Below are 21,988 nucleotides of genomic sequence, written 5' to 3' on the forward strand. Positions count from 1 at the left end.
ATTTTAGCTAGGATTGTTCATCAAACAAATGAAACTGACCAACTCAACCCGAGTTGGTCGGTCTTCTAGTATTTCCAATCAGCTTTGGTTCATTAATTTTCAAACCCAATCAGGTTGGGTGAGTTTCGGTTTGGCCATTTGTAAACCGACCAAAACCGAACCGATACAACTATGGATATACATTAATACTTTATATTTTAAATATAATTTTTTAATACAGGAATGTGGGAAATTTTCATATTTCTTAGTTTAGCTAAAGTATTTTATATCATGAATTTAATTTTTGATTTATTTTTTTAATAATATCAATGCAATTTTTTAATTTAAATTAATTTTAAGTTAAAATTTTTTGAATCAACTGACTAAATAAAAAATTAACTCAAATTGATACAACCTGAGTTGGCTAGTTTTCACTAATGATCAGTTGGTTTCGGGTGACCAACTCCCCAACTTGACTAGGTTGATTTAGTTGGCCAAAAAATACCTGCAACCAAACTGAACTGACCCATGAATACACTTAATTTTTAGCTAAATTAATACTCTAATTTTTAATAAATAACAATAGTTTAATCACCAATAATTATTGAAAATACATAGTAAAAATACACAATTATTGAAAATAAATAACTAATAAAAATAAAATAATTACAATATCATTTAGCTTTTGGTTAACAATAAATATATTAAAAATAAAATAAATACTAAAAAGATATTAAATTACTCAATAAAAAGTGTAATCTCAAAAAATAGTTTGATCTCTTAAAAATATTAATCAATAAATTATAACAAAAATACAATAAGTACAATAAAGTAAATTTAAAATGCTAAATAAGAGTATTTTAATTTACAATAATTATTGAAAACTTTTTGTTAAATAACAAAACAAAAATAGATTTATACATAACTATTGAAAATATATTTATCACGAAAATACAACAAATAATTACTGAAAATACACTAAATATTAATTTATATATGTAAATATATAATAAATATAGGTTAAGATTTTAAAATTATTATTAATAAATATTGATTTTTTGAAAGTTATTTTCTAGATTTATTAATTGATATAAGTAAAATTAGTTGTTTAAAATAATAGTTATTTAATAATATCATTTTTTATTTTTTAAAATATCAAGTCTTTATTGAAAATAATAAGTTTAAAAATTATAATTTATACTATTATTACATAATTTCTTTATTAATTTTGTAAACTATTAAATTATTATAAATTTTAATATTATGAAATCTATTATAATATTTTTCTACTTTTAGGATTTTTTTAAATTTATTACCTAATTTCGTTATTTTAACTATTTAAAATTTATTTATGTTAAATATTTTATTATTTAAAACACTTAGTTGTTTAAACATTTAATTAATATGTAAAATATTTATTTTTTGTCTGGATTTTATTTTTTAAAAGTTATTACATAATATTAAATATTTTTATATAATTATTTAGCTATTTTTAGTATTTTGTTATTTAAGATATTTAGTTATTGAAATATTTAAATAATATTTTATTTTTTTAATTTTAAAGTTATTATTTGAATAAGATTTCAATTGACTAATCTGTTAAAACATTATTTATGTTGTTAGTACATAATTTCATGTTGAATTTTGAAAAATATAAAATTATTAATAATATGGATATTATTAAATCTATTATAACTAATTTTGTGTTTTCATAAATATTTTATAATTATTACATAATTTTTTATAATATTCAAATAATTCTTAAAATTTTTAATTTAAACTTTCTTTACGTAGATATAGATAAAAAGTGGGGGAGAGGATAAATAGGAATTAAAGATAATTTTGGAGAGAAATTCTTTACTAAATTAGAGACAATTTAGAAAATAAATAGGAATTAGAGATAACTTAAAAAAAAAGTGGGGGACATGGTATCACTTGGCTAAACATTAGAAAAGCACATCCTTCTTTCTTTATCTATTGGTTCATTGGTTGTTAGGGAGGAAATTATTGAGGTAGGGGAGGCTGTTTAGGAGAAATTTTAGGAGAGGAGATTATTTAAGTTGGTGGGAACACAGTGGGGGGGAGGAGGAGAACGTGGGAAAAGACAGTTAAGAGCAATAATCTATAAATCATTAGAGATTTTAGGAGTAAGAGAAGACATTTTAGAATTGTGATTGATTATAAACCTAGCTCTCTATATATAAATTATGCATGATTCTCTCAATGGGAACAAAAAATCACTTGATTAATAGGTCACTTTAGTTGGCAAAGAGACTCTATCGAGAGGGAAGGGGAGGAAAGAAAGAGAGTAAATGAGAGAATTGGAAAGGGGTAAGGAAGAATGGAGAGATGAGAGAAGGGGTAATGGAAGAAGGAGATGACTGCTGACATGGGAGTTAATACCCCACAATATAGTAGTTCAAAATTCAAATTACATTTTGGGCCCTCACAATTAGAGAGGAACCACATTCAAAAATAGGGAGTGTTCTAATCAAGAAAACGAATCAATGAATGTTAATGGAGTTAATACTTTAAATATGAGACTTAATGAGAATTTGAATGAGGAGAAAATTAGTTTTCAAATTACATTTCCGTCCTTAAAATTAGATAAGAACCAAATTAAAAAATTCACACCATTATTCACACTTTTAATAATAGTATAAATAAACATTAAATGAAAATTGTAAAATAACAGTTTTGTCTTTGCTTATTTTCCAATTCTAACTTTAGCTAGGGGGCATTTGTTGCAACGAAAATTCAAGAAGTCAAAGATACCTATTTGCACTTTTATAGATAGATAGATAGACAGATGGATGCTGAAATTGTCTTAAATCTTGCATATTCAACAAGCTAAAGCATCCCAAAGTTCAGTGATCCTCCTGGTTTGATATTGGTGGATGTTTCTGCAATAATATGGCCACTTTAATTCAGCGAGCTAAAGCATCCCACCCTGTACTTTTTTCAACAATTTGTTCCCTCTGTTAACATACTGTAAACGATTCTCTGTGTCTCACAGTATCATGTGCTTGTCAAACATTTTTAAACCCCCAAACCACCATTTCTTTGATTTGTGGAACCACTATGCCCTTTCTTTACATATTTGCATAAACCCGTATGTTTCCATCAATCAAGAGAAAGCATTGGAATATGGAAGTTCAGGAAGGGCCTTTGTCACAGCTAAAAGTTATGGCGACTAAATATCAGTACCCCAAAGCACAGGTGGTAATCTGCGACTTATCCTAAAAAATGTCTAATAATAACATATTTTCTACTTTATCCTAAAAATGAATCTAATAACAAGTACTCGAGGTATTATTTCAATGCCTGACTGCAAAAAATAAGTTCGTTCTTGGTTTTACGTGCAGACTTGCAGTGGAGATAAAGGGGCTGTAAAATAGACCTCACAATTTTGAAACTCGATCATTTATTTCATACAAAGACGTTCTCAAGAAACCTGTATTTCCAGTGGCCATTAACCACTGCTTCAGCACCAAACTCCCGGAAAGAAGCCCTACCACAACCATAGCATTCCTTTTTTCGCTTATTGAACATTACAGTCGATACTATAAAATTTTAATTTTTTAACATCAAGGATTCGTTTACGAAACAGAAGAAAAGGGAGAAGAAACTTTGCTACGCCACCGATGGAATTTGAGGTTTGCTATAAAGGTTGAAATATACATCTATGTACACAAAAGGGCACTTCGTATAGGTCAAATGGGCCTAAGAGATACATGGTACAAAGAATGCACTCAACAAAGCTACAAATTGCCCCGGTTTCTGCCAAAAAATAAGAACAAAACCAGCATGAAATTAATGACTTGGACTGTACAACCTACACTGCAAAACATTTCCATACATCCCATTGCTTGTTTCAACTTTGTAGGGAGCTGGAAAATCCGTAACCTAATTTACACCCATCTCAAGCCTATTACACGATGTGCTAATCCCAACTGTGCTCTCCTGCACCCAAAGCTTAAATGGCACCAAGTTTAAAATGTGTTTCAGGTGAGAGTGTTTACCTTCATTGTCATCATCAATACCACCACTATCATCATTACTATCTCATTAGCACACTGAATCATTTTATCTCCCATCATCATTGTTGCCACCAAACTTTCTTCACATTAGCGGGAGGTAGGCTCCACCATGTCCCTTCCTCAATACAAGTGGCCCGGCGGTCTCTGGCACCTTATCCAATGCTTTCATGCATGAATCAACTACATCAGCAAAGCCAGTTGCCACGGTAGCAAGCTGTAACCGCAATCTTAGATCCCTTGTTCTCTTCAAAAGGCTCCTAAATGACCTACCAAGATGCTTTGCCCACTCTGCGGGTAAACCTCCCGGTGACAGCCACACAGAAAAGTGGGACTGGTCCCCTCTTGCTGCCACCTCAGCCCTATAAAATCTTGCAAGCTCAATGAGCATTGATGGCTGGAGAGGAAGCACAGCCACAAACTCGGCCACAAATCGTTCAGTGAGTTCTGGCTTCAGCATCTGGTTCCATAACACAAGAGCCCACTCACTTGGCTGGTTAAGACAGTATGCCTCGGCCACAATGAGAGCCTCTTGAAAGCGGGATTGTTCAACCAGCGCACGCCTTGCATTGGTTTCAGATAGGTTGAGCCAATCGAAGTCGGGCATGCGGATCTGGAGTGAGATGAGAGATGCCTGTGCACATGACCGGCATGTCTTATTGCCAGCATCAATGGTGGAGTGTACTTCTGCAGCTTCAATAAAGTAGCGCATGGAATCCAGGAGGTCCTCATTCTGCTCCTTGTCATAGCGATGAAACCACTGCTGGATGGACTGCATAGCTCGTGACTCTAGCAGTGAAGCTGTCTCATGTTTCATGTCAAAATGATTATAAACCTGCACAGAGAAATTCCCAAACATGAAGACAAATGTGAGGCTATCGGCCCTTAACAATATAATTACTATATGACTAGTGTACATCCCCATTCCACATCATCCACACTGCAGCATTTTATATATGTTTCTAGTGTACATGTCTGTGTAAAATATGGTAAAGAATTGGAGTATATCCATACCATAGCAAATGCATCAAGATCAGAAGGGTTAAAATGTTTCAATGATGTGAGGACAGCCATCCGAAACCCTCTGACAGTCTCCGCTGTGCCAGTGGTAGTGTCTGTAGCTGAATACTTCTGAAGAAGAAGCTCTAGCTGACCATTTTCTATAAGAATGCCAAGAATGAAATTCAAGGCATGGAAATTTCCTACTCCAGTTATCAAGCGAGCCAGACAAGAAAAGTCTCCCTCAGACACATAAGCTTCAACCCTTGTTGCTGCAAGGGCTACAAGAACATCTACTCCATCCAGACAAGCAGAAGATTTGTAGAAGTGATGTGACAGAATGAGAAGTTCAACCTGAAAAATAGTTTTCTAATTATGGTAAGACGTGGGAATATATCATATTGAACCAAAGAAATAGAAACATGTACACACACACACAAACGGGTATTTATGGTAGGGTCTTTCAAACTGTTGATACAAGAAAAAATCAGCTTTTTTCTGTGAATAAAATGGAATAAAACCCATGCTGGAGATTTTGTTATGTTTGCATTTACCATAAGTTGCACCACAATAAATATTTTGTGAGACACAGATAGATCATCTGTGCTTTGCATCAGAGGAAAACTATTGTCAAGTGTCTTCTCAATCCTTCAAACTTTTGCCTTCACTCTTACATATAACATATGGATTAAAAGATGGTGCTGGAATATCATGATCTGTTTTTTTTTTTTGATAAATAATGCTGGAATATCATGATCCTTAACTGGATTATTTCTGTTCTTGCTTTCTGTAAATAATAGCTCAATTGTTTTTTGTAGTTTCAAAAGTAACAAAATTTGATGTTTGTTCTTTTAACAAAGGTAAAAAACAAATACTATAATCATGAGGATAAATACAAATTTGGAGTATACAGTAGGGTTGATAATTTCTGCCTGGGCCTGCATTACCCACCCTGCCCTGGAAGTTAAGTAAAAAATTACCCACCCTGTCTGGGCCTGCACATATATTAATAAATTAATACGCATAATAAATTTTTTATATATTTTCTGTAATTTTAAATATAAACTCAGATTTAAATTTTAATTTTTTTTAAATTTTATAGTTTTAAAGCCTGGACTCCTGGCCAGGCCTGTACCCAGACATGTTATCAGGCCGTAGGCCTGCCACACCCAGACAGCTCAAAATACTATTCCTACCTTGCAAAAACCTGGTCCAGCCCATGATCATCCCCAATATACAGAGTTATAATATAGCCCATAGTTGTCAAGGTGACGCCTAGGCGACAAGGCGACCTTTGAGGTTCGCCTCGCCTAATTGCCAAACAGTTTTGTACTATGTATTACAAATATGGTTATGGTACCTAGGGAACTACCCTAGGATCTATGTTTTCTACATAAAAAAATCCATCGCCCAGGTGACATCTAGGCGCCTGCCTAGGTGACTAGGTGACAAGGCACCCCCCTGTCGCCTAGCCTCACCTTGGCGCCTTGAAAACTATGATATAGCCTCAGGTGCAAAAAATCCCAAGAATACATCGATATGGTTAACTGAGAAATGAGTTCCAAAGAAAATTATGAGATACCATCTATGGTACAGTTGGTACATATTGCTAGTTGAAATTTTTAACACTTAATAGTAATAGCAGTACTAATATCTTGATCGAAAACAACAATATTCTGCTATTAGAGAGATCTAAATTCTAAATCCGAGATGATAATATTTTTTTATCAATATGAGAGATGATAATATTGAGCAAAACGTTGGGCAGTCTATTAATCTATGACATTACTATGTTATTAATCCCAACTATAGATACCTACCTCACAAGCATGTGGTATTTCTTGTCCAGTAATCACCAAACGCATCAATGCATGCCCAATTTCTGGCTCTGATGGACAAAGTTCTGCCCACTTTAAGAAGTCTGATAGTCTCCACAAAAGAGGTGCAGGTCCTTCCTCCTTTTGAGAATCCATATATCCTCCACGATGTGCGGCCAATAGACCCTGGAAAAATACAGTAAGTGTTAGAACATAATCTCATGCAGCAATAACTCAAAATGCTTAAGCAGATACGGAAGAAATCACCTTCAGAAAAGATTCAGCAAGAATTCGAGCAATACTGGCTGGTGCCATGGAATGTGTCTGCACTAGAAGCTTTGCCTCCTCAAGTGAATCTTGTGCTTTAAGAGAAAGCAATTGTAGAAGCTCAATTGGCTGTTTTCCAAATGCCTCATAAAAAGAAAGGCCCAAGACATTGGCAGCTTTTACAACAGCTATTATTCTCTTACACAAACCACGACCCCCACCTTCATTGCACTTGCTTGTTAAGTTCTCCAAGACCTGCAATAAAATGATAAATAACAAATATGAGAACTGTAATCAACTATGAAGGTTCAAAGTATAAATATGATGTGCCTGTACCAGGCGTATCGTATTGTATCTTTGGGTCCCCAATATGCCATTTAAGGGGAGTTAGCAGGTTTTAAGAATTTCACAAGAGACAATGTTGGCACACCCCTGTCAAAATCTGACACCTAATAGATACAAAAATAGTTCTGATAAAGACAGAAGTCTTGATATGCAAATTTTGTGTATTGAGAGTATCAAAACTTTGAACCATGACTGCTATAACTCGATCACTTGGGAAATACCCAGGCCCTGTCACATCTTGAATATTCAAGAAGGAAGAATGGAAAACTGGAAAAAAGGCCAATAATGTAAAGATGGAGATTAAGGAACAGAAGAAACATAGAGAACCATATGAAAGAAATATATATATATATATATATATATATATATGATGAAAGAGATTGGGCAGGAACCTGCAATGGTTCAATTTGATGGCAACCAGTCATTATATTGTATGACTGGATAACTGAAAGCACTTCTGCATCCGACATTGGAGTAGATGGTTCACAACTACTAGGAGTTGAAGTAGCTGCAAGCTTTAAAGCGCTGTCCACTAGTGCAAATTCAGAAGGAACATGTGCTGGAGAGAGCTTATGTTGAAGCTGTTTGGCAGCTGTTATTTGTCCAAACTCTAACAAGGAAAGAACAGCCCTTTCCACTTCAGCAGGTCCAACTCTTTCTTCCCACCTTGAAACAGAGCCCTCTACTCCAAAATTTTCATCTTGCAACTGAAAGCTTTTAACAAATTCAATGTTGTTCCTCACACTGACAGGAGGATAGGAATTATCATCAGGATCACTATTTTTATCTGCATTGTCCACCAAAGACCGTCTTGGTGGAAGAGAACTTTTGGCCCTCCGCTTTGTCTTTGTACTTCCTCCTGTCATCATGGAAGAGCTAGCATCCATGGCTTGCAGGTTACGAAGATGCATGTGGTTATTTTCTTTTGTATCACTTTTCTCTCCAGCTCTTGCTCTCATTGCATTTATATGATTGTCCATTTTTGTGATAATACTTGCAGTACGTTCTATGATATTGGAGCTGTTTCCACTCACTTTGTTCCAGCCAGAATTGAGTAACATGACATCTCCGTCACTCTTAACCTGAGCCTCAGATTCAACTGCCAAGAGCCATACTCTGGTCTCAATTTCACGCAGAAGATGCAAAGGGTAGACTCTGGAAACAACAAGCATATAAGTTAGAAAAGTAACTAGAAATAAGAGATAGGGGCGCAAGTTAGGTACCCAATTTAAAGAATTTACATTGCACTCGAGCTGGACCTATTGAAATTTTAACAATTTCCCAACCCAAGCATGCCCAAGTTGCACCCCTAGTCAGAGACAAAGTAGCACCAGAAAAAGGAAAGTTACATACGGGTTGGATTGGGTTATGGTTCCACTTAACCATTGTAGGGAAAGAAGTAGCAGTTCATGCAGTTCCTTTGCTGGAATGTCTTTGTCCACAGCTTCTGCATGCTTGAGAAAAAATAATCCTGCCTGAAGACACATCAAGAGAAAAGAACATCAGTAGGGAGTGTAGAAAAAAATTTACACAACTGACCAGCAAGAAATCAGACAGAAAAACATATTAAACAGAATATGAGTAAAATGAGTATATGGATGATCTGCAATTAATTGTACTTCCATATGGTTGCTGACATATTATTGGCATGACCTGTAAGGGAGGGTAGGAATATCTAAGGAACAGCGTCTGACAGTGGCCCCATAAAGCAGCTCTCTCTTCAGGGACATCCCAAAGGTACTCTTTCCATTCTGCCACCATGGCTTCAGCCTGAAACAAATACAATGTCAAAGTTGACAATGAAACATAGAAGAAGCACAATGAAATATGAAGTAATCCATATTAAAGTTGCTTATGATAAAATTATATGAAGTAACCCATTTATAAGAGTAGAAAAGTTTTGATAACCTGTTTTGATATAAAATCTGTAAAAGATAGAAGAGAGGAAAAAGTTTCTGCTAGAAAGAAAGAGAAGAGAGATAGAAGAGAATGGGGAAGAAAGTCAGATACTTGTAAGAAGCTGAAAAGTCACACTTAACTTAAACATAAACTAATGGGCCTAAGGCCCAAAAACTACCTAACTAAGTTATGTAAATAAAAAACAAATAAAATCGGCCCACAATTCAACACTCCCCCTCAAGTTGGGAATAGATGTCACACATTCCCAACTTGCGTAGATCATGCTCCAGCCTGTTTCTTGCAACACCTTTTGTAAGAACATTAGCAAACTACAAGTCAGATGCAATATATGGCAAGCAAACTTCTCCAAAGGTCACCCTTTGCCTTATAAAATGTCTGTCCACTTCGATGTGCTTTGTCCTATCATGCTGAACTGGGTTGTGGGCAATGTTAATTGCTGCTTGATTGTCACAGTATAGCATCATAGATTCTTCTGCCTTAATCCCAATCTCCCCTAACAAGGAACAGATCTAGAGGAGCTCTAAAACACCATGTGCCATGGCTCTATATTCAGCTTCTGCACTTGACCTTGCCACAACTGTCTATTTCTTACTCTTCCATAAAACTAGATTACCTCCAACAAGAGTGCAAACTCCTGATGTAGATCTCCTATCGTCTAGACACCCTGCTCAATCAACATCTGTGTAAGCCTTTAACTTCAACTGTCCATGGCCAGCAAACAATATGCCTCTACTTGGGTGTCCCTTCAAATAGGAAGGTATCCTGTCAATAGCCTTCCAATGCTGAACTCGTGGGGCATGCATGTATTGACTCAGCACACTCACTGCATAAGATATGTTTGGTCGTGTCATGCATAAGTATAGCAACCACCCCACTAATCTCTAATACCTCCCAACATCCTTTACTAGTTCACCTTTTGAAGCATTTATCCTGTGGTTCTGATCAATAGGTGTAGAAGCTACCTTTGCCCCAAGTTTCCCTGTCTCTTGTAGTAGATTCAGAACATACTTTCTCTATGAAATGAAGATCCCATGCTTGGACCTTGCCACCTCAATGCCTAGAGAGTACTTCAACTCCCTAAGATCCTTAATTTCAAACTCTTTGTGCAGGTTCTTCTTCAAGGTATCAATCTCACTCAGATCATTTCCTACTACAATGTCATCCACATACACTATCAAAACTGACACCAGTGACCCCCTTCCTCTTCACAAATAGAGTGTGATCAGATTGAGTTTGAGTATAGCCAAATACAATCATTGCACTTCTAAACCTGTTAAACCAAGCTCTAGGTGATTGCTTCAAACCATATAGAGACTTCTTCAACCTACATACCTTTCCCTTTTCCACATCATTGTAGAAACCAATTAGAAGATCCATATACACCTCCTCTTGCAAATACCCATTGAGAAAAGCATTCTTCACATCAAGTTGGAAGAGTGGCCAAGAGTATGTAGCTACTAGTGAAAGAAGAATCCAGACTGAGCTCATCTTTGCCACTAGTGCAAAAGTTTCCAAGTAATCTTGCCTTAAGTTGTATCCTTTTGCAACTAGCCTCACCTTATACCTTTCTATACTCCCATCAGCCTTGTACTTCACTGTATAAACCCATCTGCATCCAATTGTCTCCTTGCCCTCTGGTAGATCCATAATCTCCCTCGCCTGATTCTTAATCAAAGCTTTCATTTCCTCCTGCATAGCTTCCTTCCACTTAGGTTTGGAGAGAGCCTCACTAACACCCTTGGGTATAGACACGGAGTCGATGGTGGAAAGGAAGGCTTAGTAGGAAGGAGATAATCTACAATAGGAAAGATGGTGTGAGATGCAATGAGTAGTACATTTTCTCTTCCCTTTTCTAAGTGCAATAAGAAGATCAAGGTCATCTACAATGGGGTTAGGAGCAAGAGTAGTAGTATCAATAGGAACTAAACCATCAAAGAAAGCAAGAGGCATACCTAGGTCAGTGTCAATTGAACCTAGAATCTCCAAAGAGCCGATAAGGAGTGATGAGGGTTCCTCTGTTGTGGAATCAACCTCCCTGTGCCGTTGTAGGCATTGTCTGAGAAATAGGATGCAAGGGAGTGGTAAAGTGGGTGGGTTGGGTCAAAAATTGGAGTGGACAAAGGGGCTGGAACCGGAAGTGGTATAGATTGCTCACTTCCTTCCCCAAAACACTCCCTCTAAAAAGAACCCTCTGCGAAAAAAGATGTGTATTCAAAAAAGGTGACATCCATAGTAACATATCGACCCCGGAGACTAGGTCATAGCAACAATACCCCTTCTAGTTTCTTGCATACCCAAGGAAGACACACTTCTTCGCCTTAGGGTCCAACTTTGAGTGGTGAGGATCAAGAACATTGTCAAAGCATACACATCCAAACACCCTTAGAGGAATATGGAACATCTCCCCCTCAGGAAAAAGAAGGTTAAACAGAGCACTATATCCCAGAACATGAGTAGGCACCCGATTAATCAAGAAAACTACTATAAGAACTGCATCACCCCAAAAACAAACTAGAACAGTAGAACTCAACATCATGCTTCTTGCAACTTCTACAATATGTCTATTCTTCCTTTCTGCTACACCATTCTATTGTGGAGCGTATGAACAACTACTTTGATGGATTACTCCATGCTCCAATAGGTATGATGCCAGTTTTTTATTTTCAAAATATTCCCTGGCATTGTCTGATCTAAACACTTACACTCGTACCCCAAACAGTGTCAGCACCATCTGATGAAACTGTCGAACCAAAGATGGTACCTCATCATGGGATCCCATCAAATATAACCAAGAATATTGGGAATAATCATCCACAAATAGAAGAAAATACCAATAGCCAATATGATATGACCCCCAACATCAGTATGAACAATATCAAAAGCACAAGAATATCTTTTATTACTTGCTTTAAAGGAATGTCTACAATGCTTTCCAAGTTGATAACCTTCACACTCCAAACTAGACAAACTGATAGACTCAAACAACGAAACAAGAAATGCAAAGAAGTAAAAGACAAATGCCCTAACCGATTATTCCAAAGCATAATCTAACCCACCGACTTTGACTCAATACCCTTGCTGACATGATGACTCTGATGACTAGGAAGCTCATTAAGAATATAGATTCCATTCACCTCATGACCACTCCCAATCGTCCTCTTTGATTCCAGATCATGCAAAATGCAATGACCAGGAGAAAAAATCACTGAACAATTCAAATTCTTTGTCAAGCTACTAACATATAAAAGGTTAGTACTCAGTCTAGGGACATAAAGGACAGAGGGTAGGGTAATGGTATCAGTTATCTTGATAGACCCTTTCCCAGCAATGGGAACATGTGATCCATCACTTGTTGAGACTCTATCTCTGCCAGAGTAGAGGTGGTATGAGGAGAAAATGGTGGAAATATTGGTCATATGTTTTGAGGCTCCTAAGTCTATAATCCAAGGAGGTCCCTCCTTACCTGTAGTGGAAACGTAGTTTGTAGTGGCATGTGAACTACCTGTATGTGTAAACGAAGTAGAATGGCTACCTCCTGATCCACCTATACCTTGTTGTCCGCCTGATTGTGTCCCTCTGATTTAGAAATTGTCCATATCTCTCCAATTCGGCCCTCATTGCAACTGCTGCAATAGACTCTAGGGAAGTTGTAGTAGGTGGTCCTGATAAGTCACCAGTCACTGCCATATTCACATTTCCCTTATAATTTCTGAGTCAACTCGGCACAAGGTGTGGGCAAAGATTCCAACAGGTATCTCTGGTATATTTAGACTTCTTATAGTAGTCACAGATCAGATCCTTCTTGTCCTCCATCCTAGGTTCATTTCCACCATTGTCTCCACTTGGCTTAGGTTTCACTATGCTAACCATAGCTAACTGCTCAAGATCAGGGTTCCTCATCATCACATTCCTCCTACTCTCCTCTCCAGACACAAAGGCATATGCCTGAGATAAAGTTGCACCGTCTCTGGAAAGAATATGCTACAGTACAATGTCATACTCAAGGTTAAGTTCGGCTAGAAACTCAAAAGCCCTATTCTTCTCTATCAGCTTCTAATAAATTGCTGCAACCTTGCTACTTTCCCAAATCACAGTCCCCAAATGATCTATCTCCTGCCATATGGATTTGAAGGCAGAAAAATAAATAACAACAGATTTATCTCCCTGCCTGGTAGCAATCACCTGGTTTCTCAACTGGTAAGCTCTAGCAACATTCTGTAGTTGTAAATAGGTTTCTGCAACTCCATCCCAAATCTCCTTAGCTGTGCTAGCCCATAAAAAGTTTTTACTTGTATGGGGTAGCATGGAATTGCACAACCAAGTCATCACATGTAGTTCTCTTGTACCCATCGGGAGTAGTTAATTTTAGGTTTCTTTTCCTCACCAGTGATATACCCCAATTTCCCACGAGAACCAATGGCCATCTTTGTAGATTGTGACCACTCTAAGTAGTTTGTACCATATGGCTTGACTGTAGTGGTGGTCCCAACCCCGAAGAGGTCTCCACCTCCTCCCTCTTGTCTCATTTCACTTCCAAGTTTGTTTTCAACTCCACAACCCTCCATAACTCCCAAAAAGGATTTGGAAATCAATTTGAGATGAAAAGAGAGGTATTTATCTCCCTTAGAAACTCAAACACCTTTCTGGTACCCTACAAGCCCCTCAATCCAAAGATTCCTTTTTCCGTGGGAGCAGGAGAAGAGAGAGAGAAGGTTGCCACTCCCTCCAAAGGCCTCCAAAAAAGCTGGGACTTGAACCGCCCCCTTTAGAAAAGCTCAAGGAACCCTAGAAAACAAGGGCGCCGCTTCCTAGGTCAAAACTGAAGAGTCCTACTAAATCAAGACTCTCCCCCTTTCACCAATTCTTCCCGATTTTGGTGTTAAACCCTAGACTAGCTACAAGGGATTGCAAATCCACCTAAAAATCCAAGAACTGGGCTTAGCTAAAGTCTTTGATCAGCCCTTTACCTCATCATGCAATCGGCTGATCTAGGGCTGCATGATCGAGCAGCTCAAGATATCTTTAAACTTGCTCTAATACCAAGTAGAAAAGTTTTGATAATCTGTTTTGATATAAAATCTGTAAAAGGTAGAAGAGAAAGAAGAGAGGAAAAAGTTTCTGCTAGAAAGAAAGAGAAGAGAGATAGAAGAGAATGGGAAAGAAGCCAAAAATAGATCTGGCCGCCCCCTTCATTAGATTATATACTCATAAATAAAGAGTGTACAAGTACAAGTATACCCTCAGTAAGTCGGCTACTTGTAAGAAGCTGAAAAGTCACACTTAACTTAAATATAAACTAATGGGCCTAAAGCCCAACAACAACCTAAGTTATGTAAATAAAAAAACAAATAAAATCGGCCCACAACTCAACAATAAGGATTTAATAATTGTATTTTTTGCAGACAAGACTCCGGGTATCAAAAATTTCCTCAAAAGACCAATACTGCACATAATAGACAAATTATCTAAAGGTAATAATAACACCTGTGCTTCAGTAACATGGTGAACAACAGATCTCCAAGGTGCACCACTAGCCTCCAACTGCCTGGCCCAGTTGCGTGCTTGTTCCCAATTTCCACTCTTTTCTAATGCTGTCAAAAGTGAAGCATCATCTAGAGTTTCATTCCCTAGGTATAAATCATCATCTTTCCGCAATGAAGGTTCGGCCAAATTAATTTTCCAATACAGTCTACGGAAACACGTTGCAGCAGATCCTCCATCTCCAAAATCAGTTGCAGCCAGAAGTTGTAGTAAGCACCTTTTTTCATACGCTGATGGAGATGTTGAAAGCATTGCCTCAGCAGCCTTCACAGCAGTTGAACTTATCCATGATGTTCCAATTAATTTTTCTCTTCCTATGCTTGTTTGCACATGAGGAGCTTCTTCCTTGATTCTGGCAGAAAAGGATGCTAAATGTGCCGAAGCTTCTGTTAGTCGCATTTGTGAAAATGCCTAAAATAAACAGCGAAGAATAATCAAAACCTAAAATTGCATAGTGAAAAAGAGTCAAAACCTAAAATTACTCTCTCTTGGTCTTGCTTGCTAGCTCGTTGTTTTTCTCCTTTCTTTTTGAAGAATCATTCAGACAGGAATCAAATCTCAGCTTGGAAGTCAACCAAAGTGAGTTATTATGAAACTTTCTCTACTCAGAATTTAAAAACAACACATAACAATATCTACATGGAAGGCATGGTTCCATTTACACATTATTGGATGATTCATCATTATACTCAGCTTGCAATTTCTTGAAACATAATGAAATTTTTATTTCTCCAAAAGGAGGAAGGAAACCACCTAGAATTAAAAGGCTTCAAAATTCTCTTCATATTTTCCCACTATTTCTAAACTATTTTGATATATAAGCAAAAAAAAGTACATGTAATGTGCAAATATTCCAAATTTCAGCGATGCCACCGAATCTATTGGAATAATCATGAGGCATGAAAGTCACCCTTAACTACATTTTGCAAAAATAAAAAATAAAATAAAATATAAACTCGGTTTGTTGATCCTAACCATTGAACCAACAGCTCTAATTGGACTTTTCAGAAAACCTATTGTTAAAATATTTAGTTAAATAATTAAATTAATAATAAAATACTCTTTTCAATAATCATAAAATTACAAAAGGTATTAATTTGATGGTATTTGTTATTTGGTTTCAATATTATGTTGTTGAAATAAAATCAGCCTAGTTTGTATTGCAAAAAAACATAACACTTTTAATTAAAATTAACTAACTAAAATTTTAAAATGCAATAAACAAAACTAAACTAGGATTAATTGTAAAGAAAGTAGTATAATTTGAGGAGGTTTGAGATTTATTAAGTGGAAATGATATAACATTATGACAGCTTAACCTAGTCAATTTTTAAAGGTTATAGGAAAGGGACAATTAGAAAAATAAAATAATCTCTGATAAAGTAATAGCATTGCTATTTTATCAACTACAACAGTACAACTATATGCATTCAATGTATCAAATTACGCTGGTGTAAAGTATAAAATAACAAAAATATCATAACTAAAGTTCTAGTTGGAGTTTGATAAATTAGCATTTCCCGTATAAAGGAATTTTTTTTTTCATTGGTACATACAATTATATTGTATCATGATGAATTGCCTATGTAATTAGACTCAGAAAGTTGGAATATAATACAATAGCTGGGCTGCTAAAGATAGGAATGATTTCAAAGCACCTCAAGTAGAAAGGAACATAATATAAGAGTTTATTTGTAAGGATATTGACTTTGACGATAATAAGATCTTCCAGTAAATGCCTATTTAAGTTATCCAATTTCTCTTATTTGCACTACATAGTTCCTTACCTAATTTTCTTTTTGTTGGGGGGAGAGGGATGAATTCAATAAAGTAGATTCATACACGTTCTGTTGTTAGGATTTTTTTATATACCTGCAGGGCACGGATGAAAGGTAAAAGAGAACAAGATGGGAGGAACATTTCAAATGCCCTTAGCAAAGGAAGAAACAGATGCTGTTCACAAAGCACAGCAACCATCTTGGAAAGAGAAACATGCACTTCATCAGAATCACTTAAAATTATGTTTTGCTCATCAGCTTCTTGTCTTTTATCTTCCTCGGCACTGATATCTTGAATGGCAGAATTTCTGATAACATTGATATCAGTAGAAACTTTAGAAGAGGTAGTAATTGAGGGATCCCCTGATGTCTGCTCCATCAGGCGCCTTCTTTTTGGATTTCTTCGGTTATATCGAAATGTAAGGGCTCTACTACCAACAGGAAGTAGATTGGTCATTTCCACAGCTGCTCCAACATTATTGGCAATCTGGGAAGCTATGTCATCAACCTTGATTGATGATGTCTCCCTGTAAATAAATTTTGGTACTGAGATGCACACAGAATTATACTTAGGAGTTCATTTTTTTTAAATAAAAGCACCAATTGCAATTAAAACAACAGGAAGAAAATATAAACTTTCACTTTAGCAAACCTTGCTGCTGTTATCTCTAGCCAAACTGTCAAGCAGGACAGAGGAGACACATCTGCAAAGCATGATGCAATCATTGCCAAAAGAGACCAGCGCAAATCTTTTGCTTTTATCAGTAGTGCCTTTCCAGGATTTTTCTCTTTCTCACACTCAGCAAGAAGCCTAAAAAGCTCCAAGGGGATCAGGAGGTTGGTATCAGTTGAAAAAGGCATTTCATTGCTTTTTTCCATGGGAGCTAAATTTGAATAAGAGCTAGACATTTTTCTTGTTGACTGTATGCTCTTTAGAACAGTTAAAATGTGGATCCTCAGTCGTGGGTCACTGAACTCCTTAGAAGCCTGAAACATGAAATAATATCAGAATGGAATGGTAATGCACTCAGAGAAGCTAAGAGAAGTAATATTGATTTTTTTGATAGGAAATGGTGTAATAGTGAATTGTTTCATAAATAAGATATAAAGTTAAGAAAGATCAATGTCTTCAGAGGGCGATAAGGAGGCTGGCAAGGGAGATGAATGCAGAATTTACTTGGACACAGAGATCAGAAAATGGCATTAGCAATTATTTAGCAAGGGATAAATTAGCGATCAGATGTATTAGGGAACAACATAAAAGGGTGAAATTAAAAAGGGGTTGCTACTCCATAGATTTGAGGAAATCACTCATTATTTTGTACCAAGTTTCTGAATTAAATTTAATGAAATTCTTTTGCTGATAAAAAAAAAAAGCATTCATCATTTTGTATATAGTTTATTTTTTCAACAAAGTAAAAAAAGTTTCTTAGTTATCCATCAAAAAAGTCCATGCCATCCAATTAACTAGGAAATAAAAACTTACAACTTGGATGATGGCATCAAATGGATATCCTCCAACCTGGGCTTCTGCAAGAAAACCAACCTAACAAAAGGGAAAAAACAATGATCATTTGGTCCTAGATAATAGTAAAACTACATTACAGAACAGAGGTAGAAGAATAATAGTACCCAATCATTGTCTTTTGCTAGTACAGCAAGGTATTTTGTGCTCAGGGGGATCTGATGCATTTTGCAAAAATCTGTAACTAAATTCCAGTGCTGACTTGCAGCCTTTTGTTGTGACCTGAACTCAGCTCCATCACCTGTGCCATTTAGCAACCATGATCCACAGGTCCTCCCCTCAACCATCAAAGGAAGACTTGCCTTTTCCAATTGCAGTAGGACAGCCATGAGAGCTCGTGAAGGTTGTTTACTGCTGGAATCTCTATTAGAAGTTTCTTTTGGCTTAATAACACTATCATTATAATGATGCAAATAATCATCTGCTAGTGCTTGGGCAAGAGAAATTGTAATAGCACCCTCATGGTTTACCGCATGAAATGCAGTACCCTTTGGTGAGAGATGCTTAGAATGTTCATTATACTCACTGGACATGTAAAAAGAAGAAATACGTCTCAAGGCAGCAACATCAACACGAAGCATGCTGGCAGATAAGCCACAAAGCTCCAGGAGGAAAGCACATGAAGCAACCAACATGGAGTCCTCAAAGTGCACAATAGCAAGTGGAACAACCTGAAAATGAATGCACACCACATGTTACAAGACAGTGCTAACTGAAATATTTAGATAATATTTTGTAAGAAATATTCAGATAATATTGGCATTAAACAAATGATATTAGCTAATATATGTAATTATATACCAACAACAGAATTATTATAATACTAAGGTCTACTTGGTAATTAGCTGGATAAAATGTGATGGAAAGAGACCACAGCATTCTCGCATGTGTCAAGTAAGCATGATCTTTAGCTTCCTCAAGGAATATATCCTTTCAACAGATACAGAAGTCTATCCATTATTAGTTGACTCATAAGCTACGGGAAGCATTTGGAGGGAGGAGATGTGTTGGGACTTGGACCTTCCTTTGTAGATTGGGTATATTTGAGGGGCTCCATGGTCACCCTAGATAGTTGGCTTGTTCCATGTTTTGATTTCTTTCTTTTTCTGATTGTCACCATATCATATTATCATAACTTTTTCTTCTCTTACTAGTAATTCTTTGATCTTGTCATTGGTTGAAAAAATTAAAAAAAAAATCATAAATACTTAAAATATGTCCAAATTAATGTAACACTTCAACAATGTAATGTACATACTTATGAAAAAATGAGTTGTTGCAATAATTGAAAATACAAAAAATGTTCATCAATCTTTTGCAAAACACCATTAATTTAAAGTTCATTAGAAATAGTAAAAAATGTAGCTAAGACTCCATTTGTTTGCACTGTGAATTTCATTTGCATTAGCATAAAGCATAAATGCATGATAGTGCAAATGGTCTGTTTAAAATCTTCTTTACTTTTGCTTCAGATTTGACCCTATCTTGAATGTTTGTGAGAAAAAAAAGGAAATCAAATGATGTGGTCCATACTTGTATGAGAGAGAGAATGGAGGCAGCAGGAAGATTATCTGTTTAGGAGGATTAAGATAAGCAAAAGGATGTAGTCCCCACTTTATATGAGAAAGAATTAAGATAGGAGGAAGGTGCAAATTTTGCATTGGGTAGGAGTGCAAATCATCTTCACAAACAAAAAAGATGCAGAACTGAACCCGGTGCAAAATTTGCATTCAGTTCAGATTTGCACTGCAAACAATCAGAACCTAAACAACATATTTCTTTACATTGTTCTGCAAGCCAGTGTTCAGATCCGTTGACCCCTATGAGATCTTTTCATTATGGCTTTTGCTTGCTGGAAACAAGAAAGCGAGGTTGATTCTCAATACCATTACCATCTGCTGTTTGTGGGAGCATCTAGCAGGAAAGGAATAGAAGGATTTTTGACAAGGAAAAAACAACAGAGAATTTTATATTGATATCAATTCTCAAATCCTTTATTTTTTATGGTTCATGTAGAATTCAAAGACATTGGAATTTGGAAGACACTTTCACATTGGAGATTTTTAATACCCTTGATATTGTAATGGATGAATAACTTATGAATGTCTTCCTTTTATTCTGTTTCTGGTTGTATTGTTTGTTGTGTGGAACCTCAACACACCTTCATTTTATTTTTTGCTCCCCTAATAAGATTTTCTTTTTATTCTATTACTAAAAATGCCTTAGAAACAAGAGACTTTAAAATAAGTAGGACAAAAACGGAGTATATGACATAAATTTAGTAATAATAGGAGTGTAAATCAAGATAGACTTAGGATTGGAGACCAAGAGATAACTCAACGTGACCATTTCCAGTACCTTGGTTCAATAATTCATAACAAGGGAGAGATTGAGGAAGATGTCACCGAAAGAATTAGAGCAGGATGGGCAAAATGGAGGGGTGCATCTGGACTTTTATGTGATAGACAAGTACCACTTAGATTAAAAGGAAAATTCTATAAAACAATTGTCAGGCCAGATATGTTGTATGGAACAAAGTATTGGGCAACCAAGGAACATGTCCAAAAAATGAATGTGGCAGAAATGCGAATGCTAAGATGGATGAGTGGAAAAACTAGAAAGGATAGGATTATGAATGAAGTTATCCATAGGAACCTATGGATGGTTTAGGCATGTGCATAGAAGACCGCCAACTGTACCAATTAGAATAAGTAATTTGTTACACATTGAAGGTGCTAAAAGAGCTTGGAGTGGACCAAAAAGAACATGAGTAGAAGTAGTAAGAAATGATTTAAGCACTAATAATTTAACAATGGATATGACTTTAAATAGAATGCATTGGCAAAACAGGATTTGTGTAGCCGATCCCATATAGTTGGAATAAGGCATCAATGATGATTTTATTATTAATAATTTAAGCTACCTTACATATTTAGTGAATAACACCTTAAACTAAGTCAAACTGTAAGATGAATTGAAAGTTAAACAATTAAATTCTGTTCAAGAAATACACAAAGAAATTATCCATACAGATGAAAGAAGAGATTCTTCATTATGAGTCAAAGGAGCAAGAAGTGTTTGGACATCTGATTGCACATTTGCAGAGGCACCAGATTGTTCCAGCAGGATATTTGTTGATTTCAACTTTTGAACTCGCATGCCAAGAAGATGGTTGAAAGCTGCTAGTGCACGCCCTCGATGCAAGTGGTGTTCAACTCCAAATCCAGTCTCCTGTAAGACACCAAACCCAATGAAATGAGCAAAGCATGTTATCAAGCCAAGATGGATGGTGGGTTAAGTCCGTGAACCTTTACTGACTTGAATTTTCAAATGAAGCTAATACATTCCAAACTATAACACATAAATCTATAGCAGAACTGCAGAAGGAATATGCTAAGAACAGTTGAGTACAGGAAAGTTCTTAACTTAAATGCAGATCCTGGTAATTGCTACTTTAACTATGCTGTCAGAAGCCTGGAGGTCAATTCAAGCACTTATTGAAGCCCAGAAAGAGCAAATACAGTTTTAGAGATTAATGCACCAAGCTCCAAGAAATGCAAATAGCCACAATATATGAACCATAAAAGGAAAACTATTATTGTGATTTCTGGCGGTTGACTAATCATTTCTCTGAACTATTACATTCACATAGCATGAAAGTGATTTCAAAAAGAATGGCTGTAGTTAGGTGCTCCTTAATATCTGTGAAATGGAAATTTGAACTCAAAGAAAAAGATTGATAAACATTCAGTAAGGTGATAAAGTTTACATATTTTTGCA

General features: G+C 36.1%; 1 protein-coding gene across 3 annotated transcripts in view; it reads right to left on the reverse strand.

Annotated features, from left to right (window-relative positions):
• Nucleotides 1-3,597: 3,597 nt before the first annotated feature.
• LOC148851505 (spatacsin carboxy-terminus protein) overlaps nucleotides 3,598-21,988 on the reverse strand; it is a 48,253-nt gene continuing 29,862 nt past the window's right edge. For all 3 annotated transcript variants that reach the window (XM_088947062.1, XM_088947061.1, XM_088947063.1), the window contains 13 exons: nucleotides 21,239-21,439; nucleotides 18,316-18,879; nucleotides 18,170-18,229; nucleotides 17,336-17,670; nucleotides 16,778-17,210; nucleotides 14,849-15,316; nucleotides 9,098-9,214; nucleotides 8,798-8,919; nucleotides 7,837-8,599; nucleotides 7,100-7,354; nucleotides 6,836-7,018; nucleotides 5,031-5,369; nucleotides 3,598-4,851 (listed from right to left, as the gene is read on the reverse strand). In XM_088947062.1, the coding sequence (XP_088803188.1) occupies nucleotides 4,102-4,851; nucleotides 5,031-5,369; nucleotides 6,836-7,018; nucleotides 7,100-7,354; nucleotides 7,837-8,599; nucleotides 8,798-8,919; nucleotides 9,098-9,214; nucleotides 14,849-15,316; nucleotides 16,778-17,210; nucleotides 17,336-17,670; nucleotides 18,170-18,229; nucleotides 18,316-18,879; nucleotides 21,239-21,439 (4,590 nt within the window). In that variant the 3' untranslated portion in view covers nucleotides 3,598-4,101. The remainder of the gene's footprint in view (nucleotides 4,852-5,030; nucleotides 5,370-6,835; nucleotides 7,019-7,099; nucleotides 7,355-7,836; nucleotides 8,600-8,797; nucleotides 8,920-9,097; nucleotides 9,215-14,848; nucleotides 15,317-16,777; nucleotides 17,211-17,335; nucleotides 17,671-18,169; nucleotides 18,230-18,315; nucleotides 18,880-21,238; nucleotides 21,440-21,988) is intronic.

This window comes from Nelumbo lutea, chromosome 5 (genome assembly GCF_056320005.1).
Source record: "Nelumbo lutea isolate HS-2025 chromosome 5, American lotus-T2T, whole genome shotgun sequence".
NCBI classification, from domain to species: domain Eukaryota; kingdom Viridiplantae; phylum Streptophyta; class Magnoliopsida; order Proteales; family Nelumbonaceae; genus Nelumbo; species Nelumbo lutea.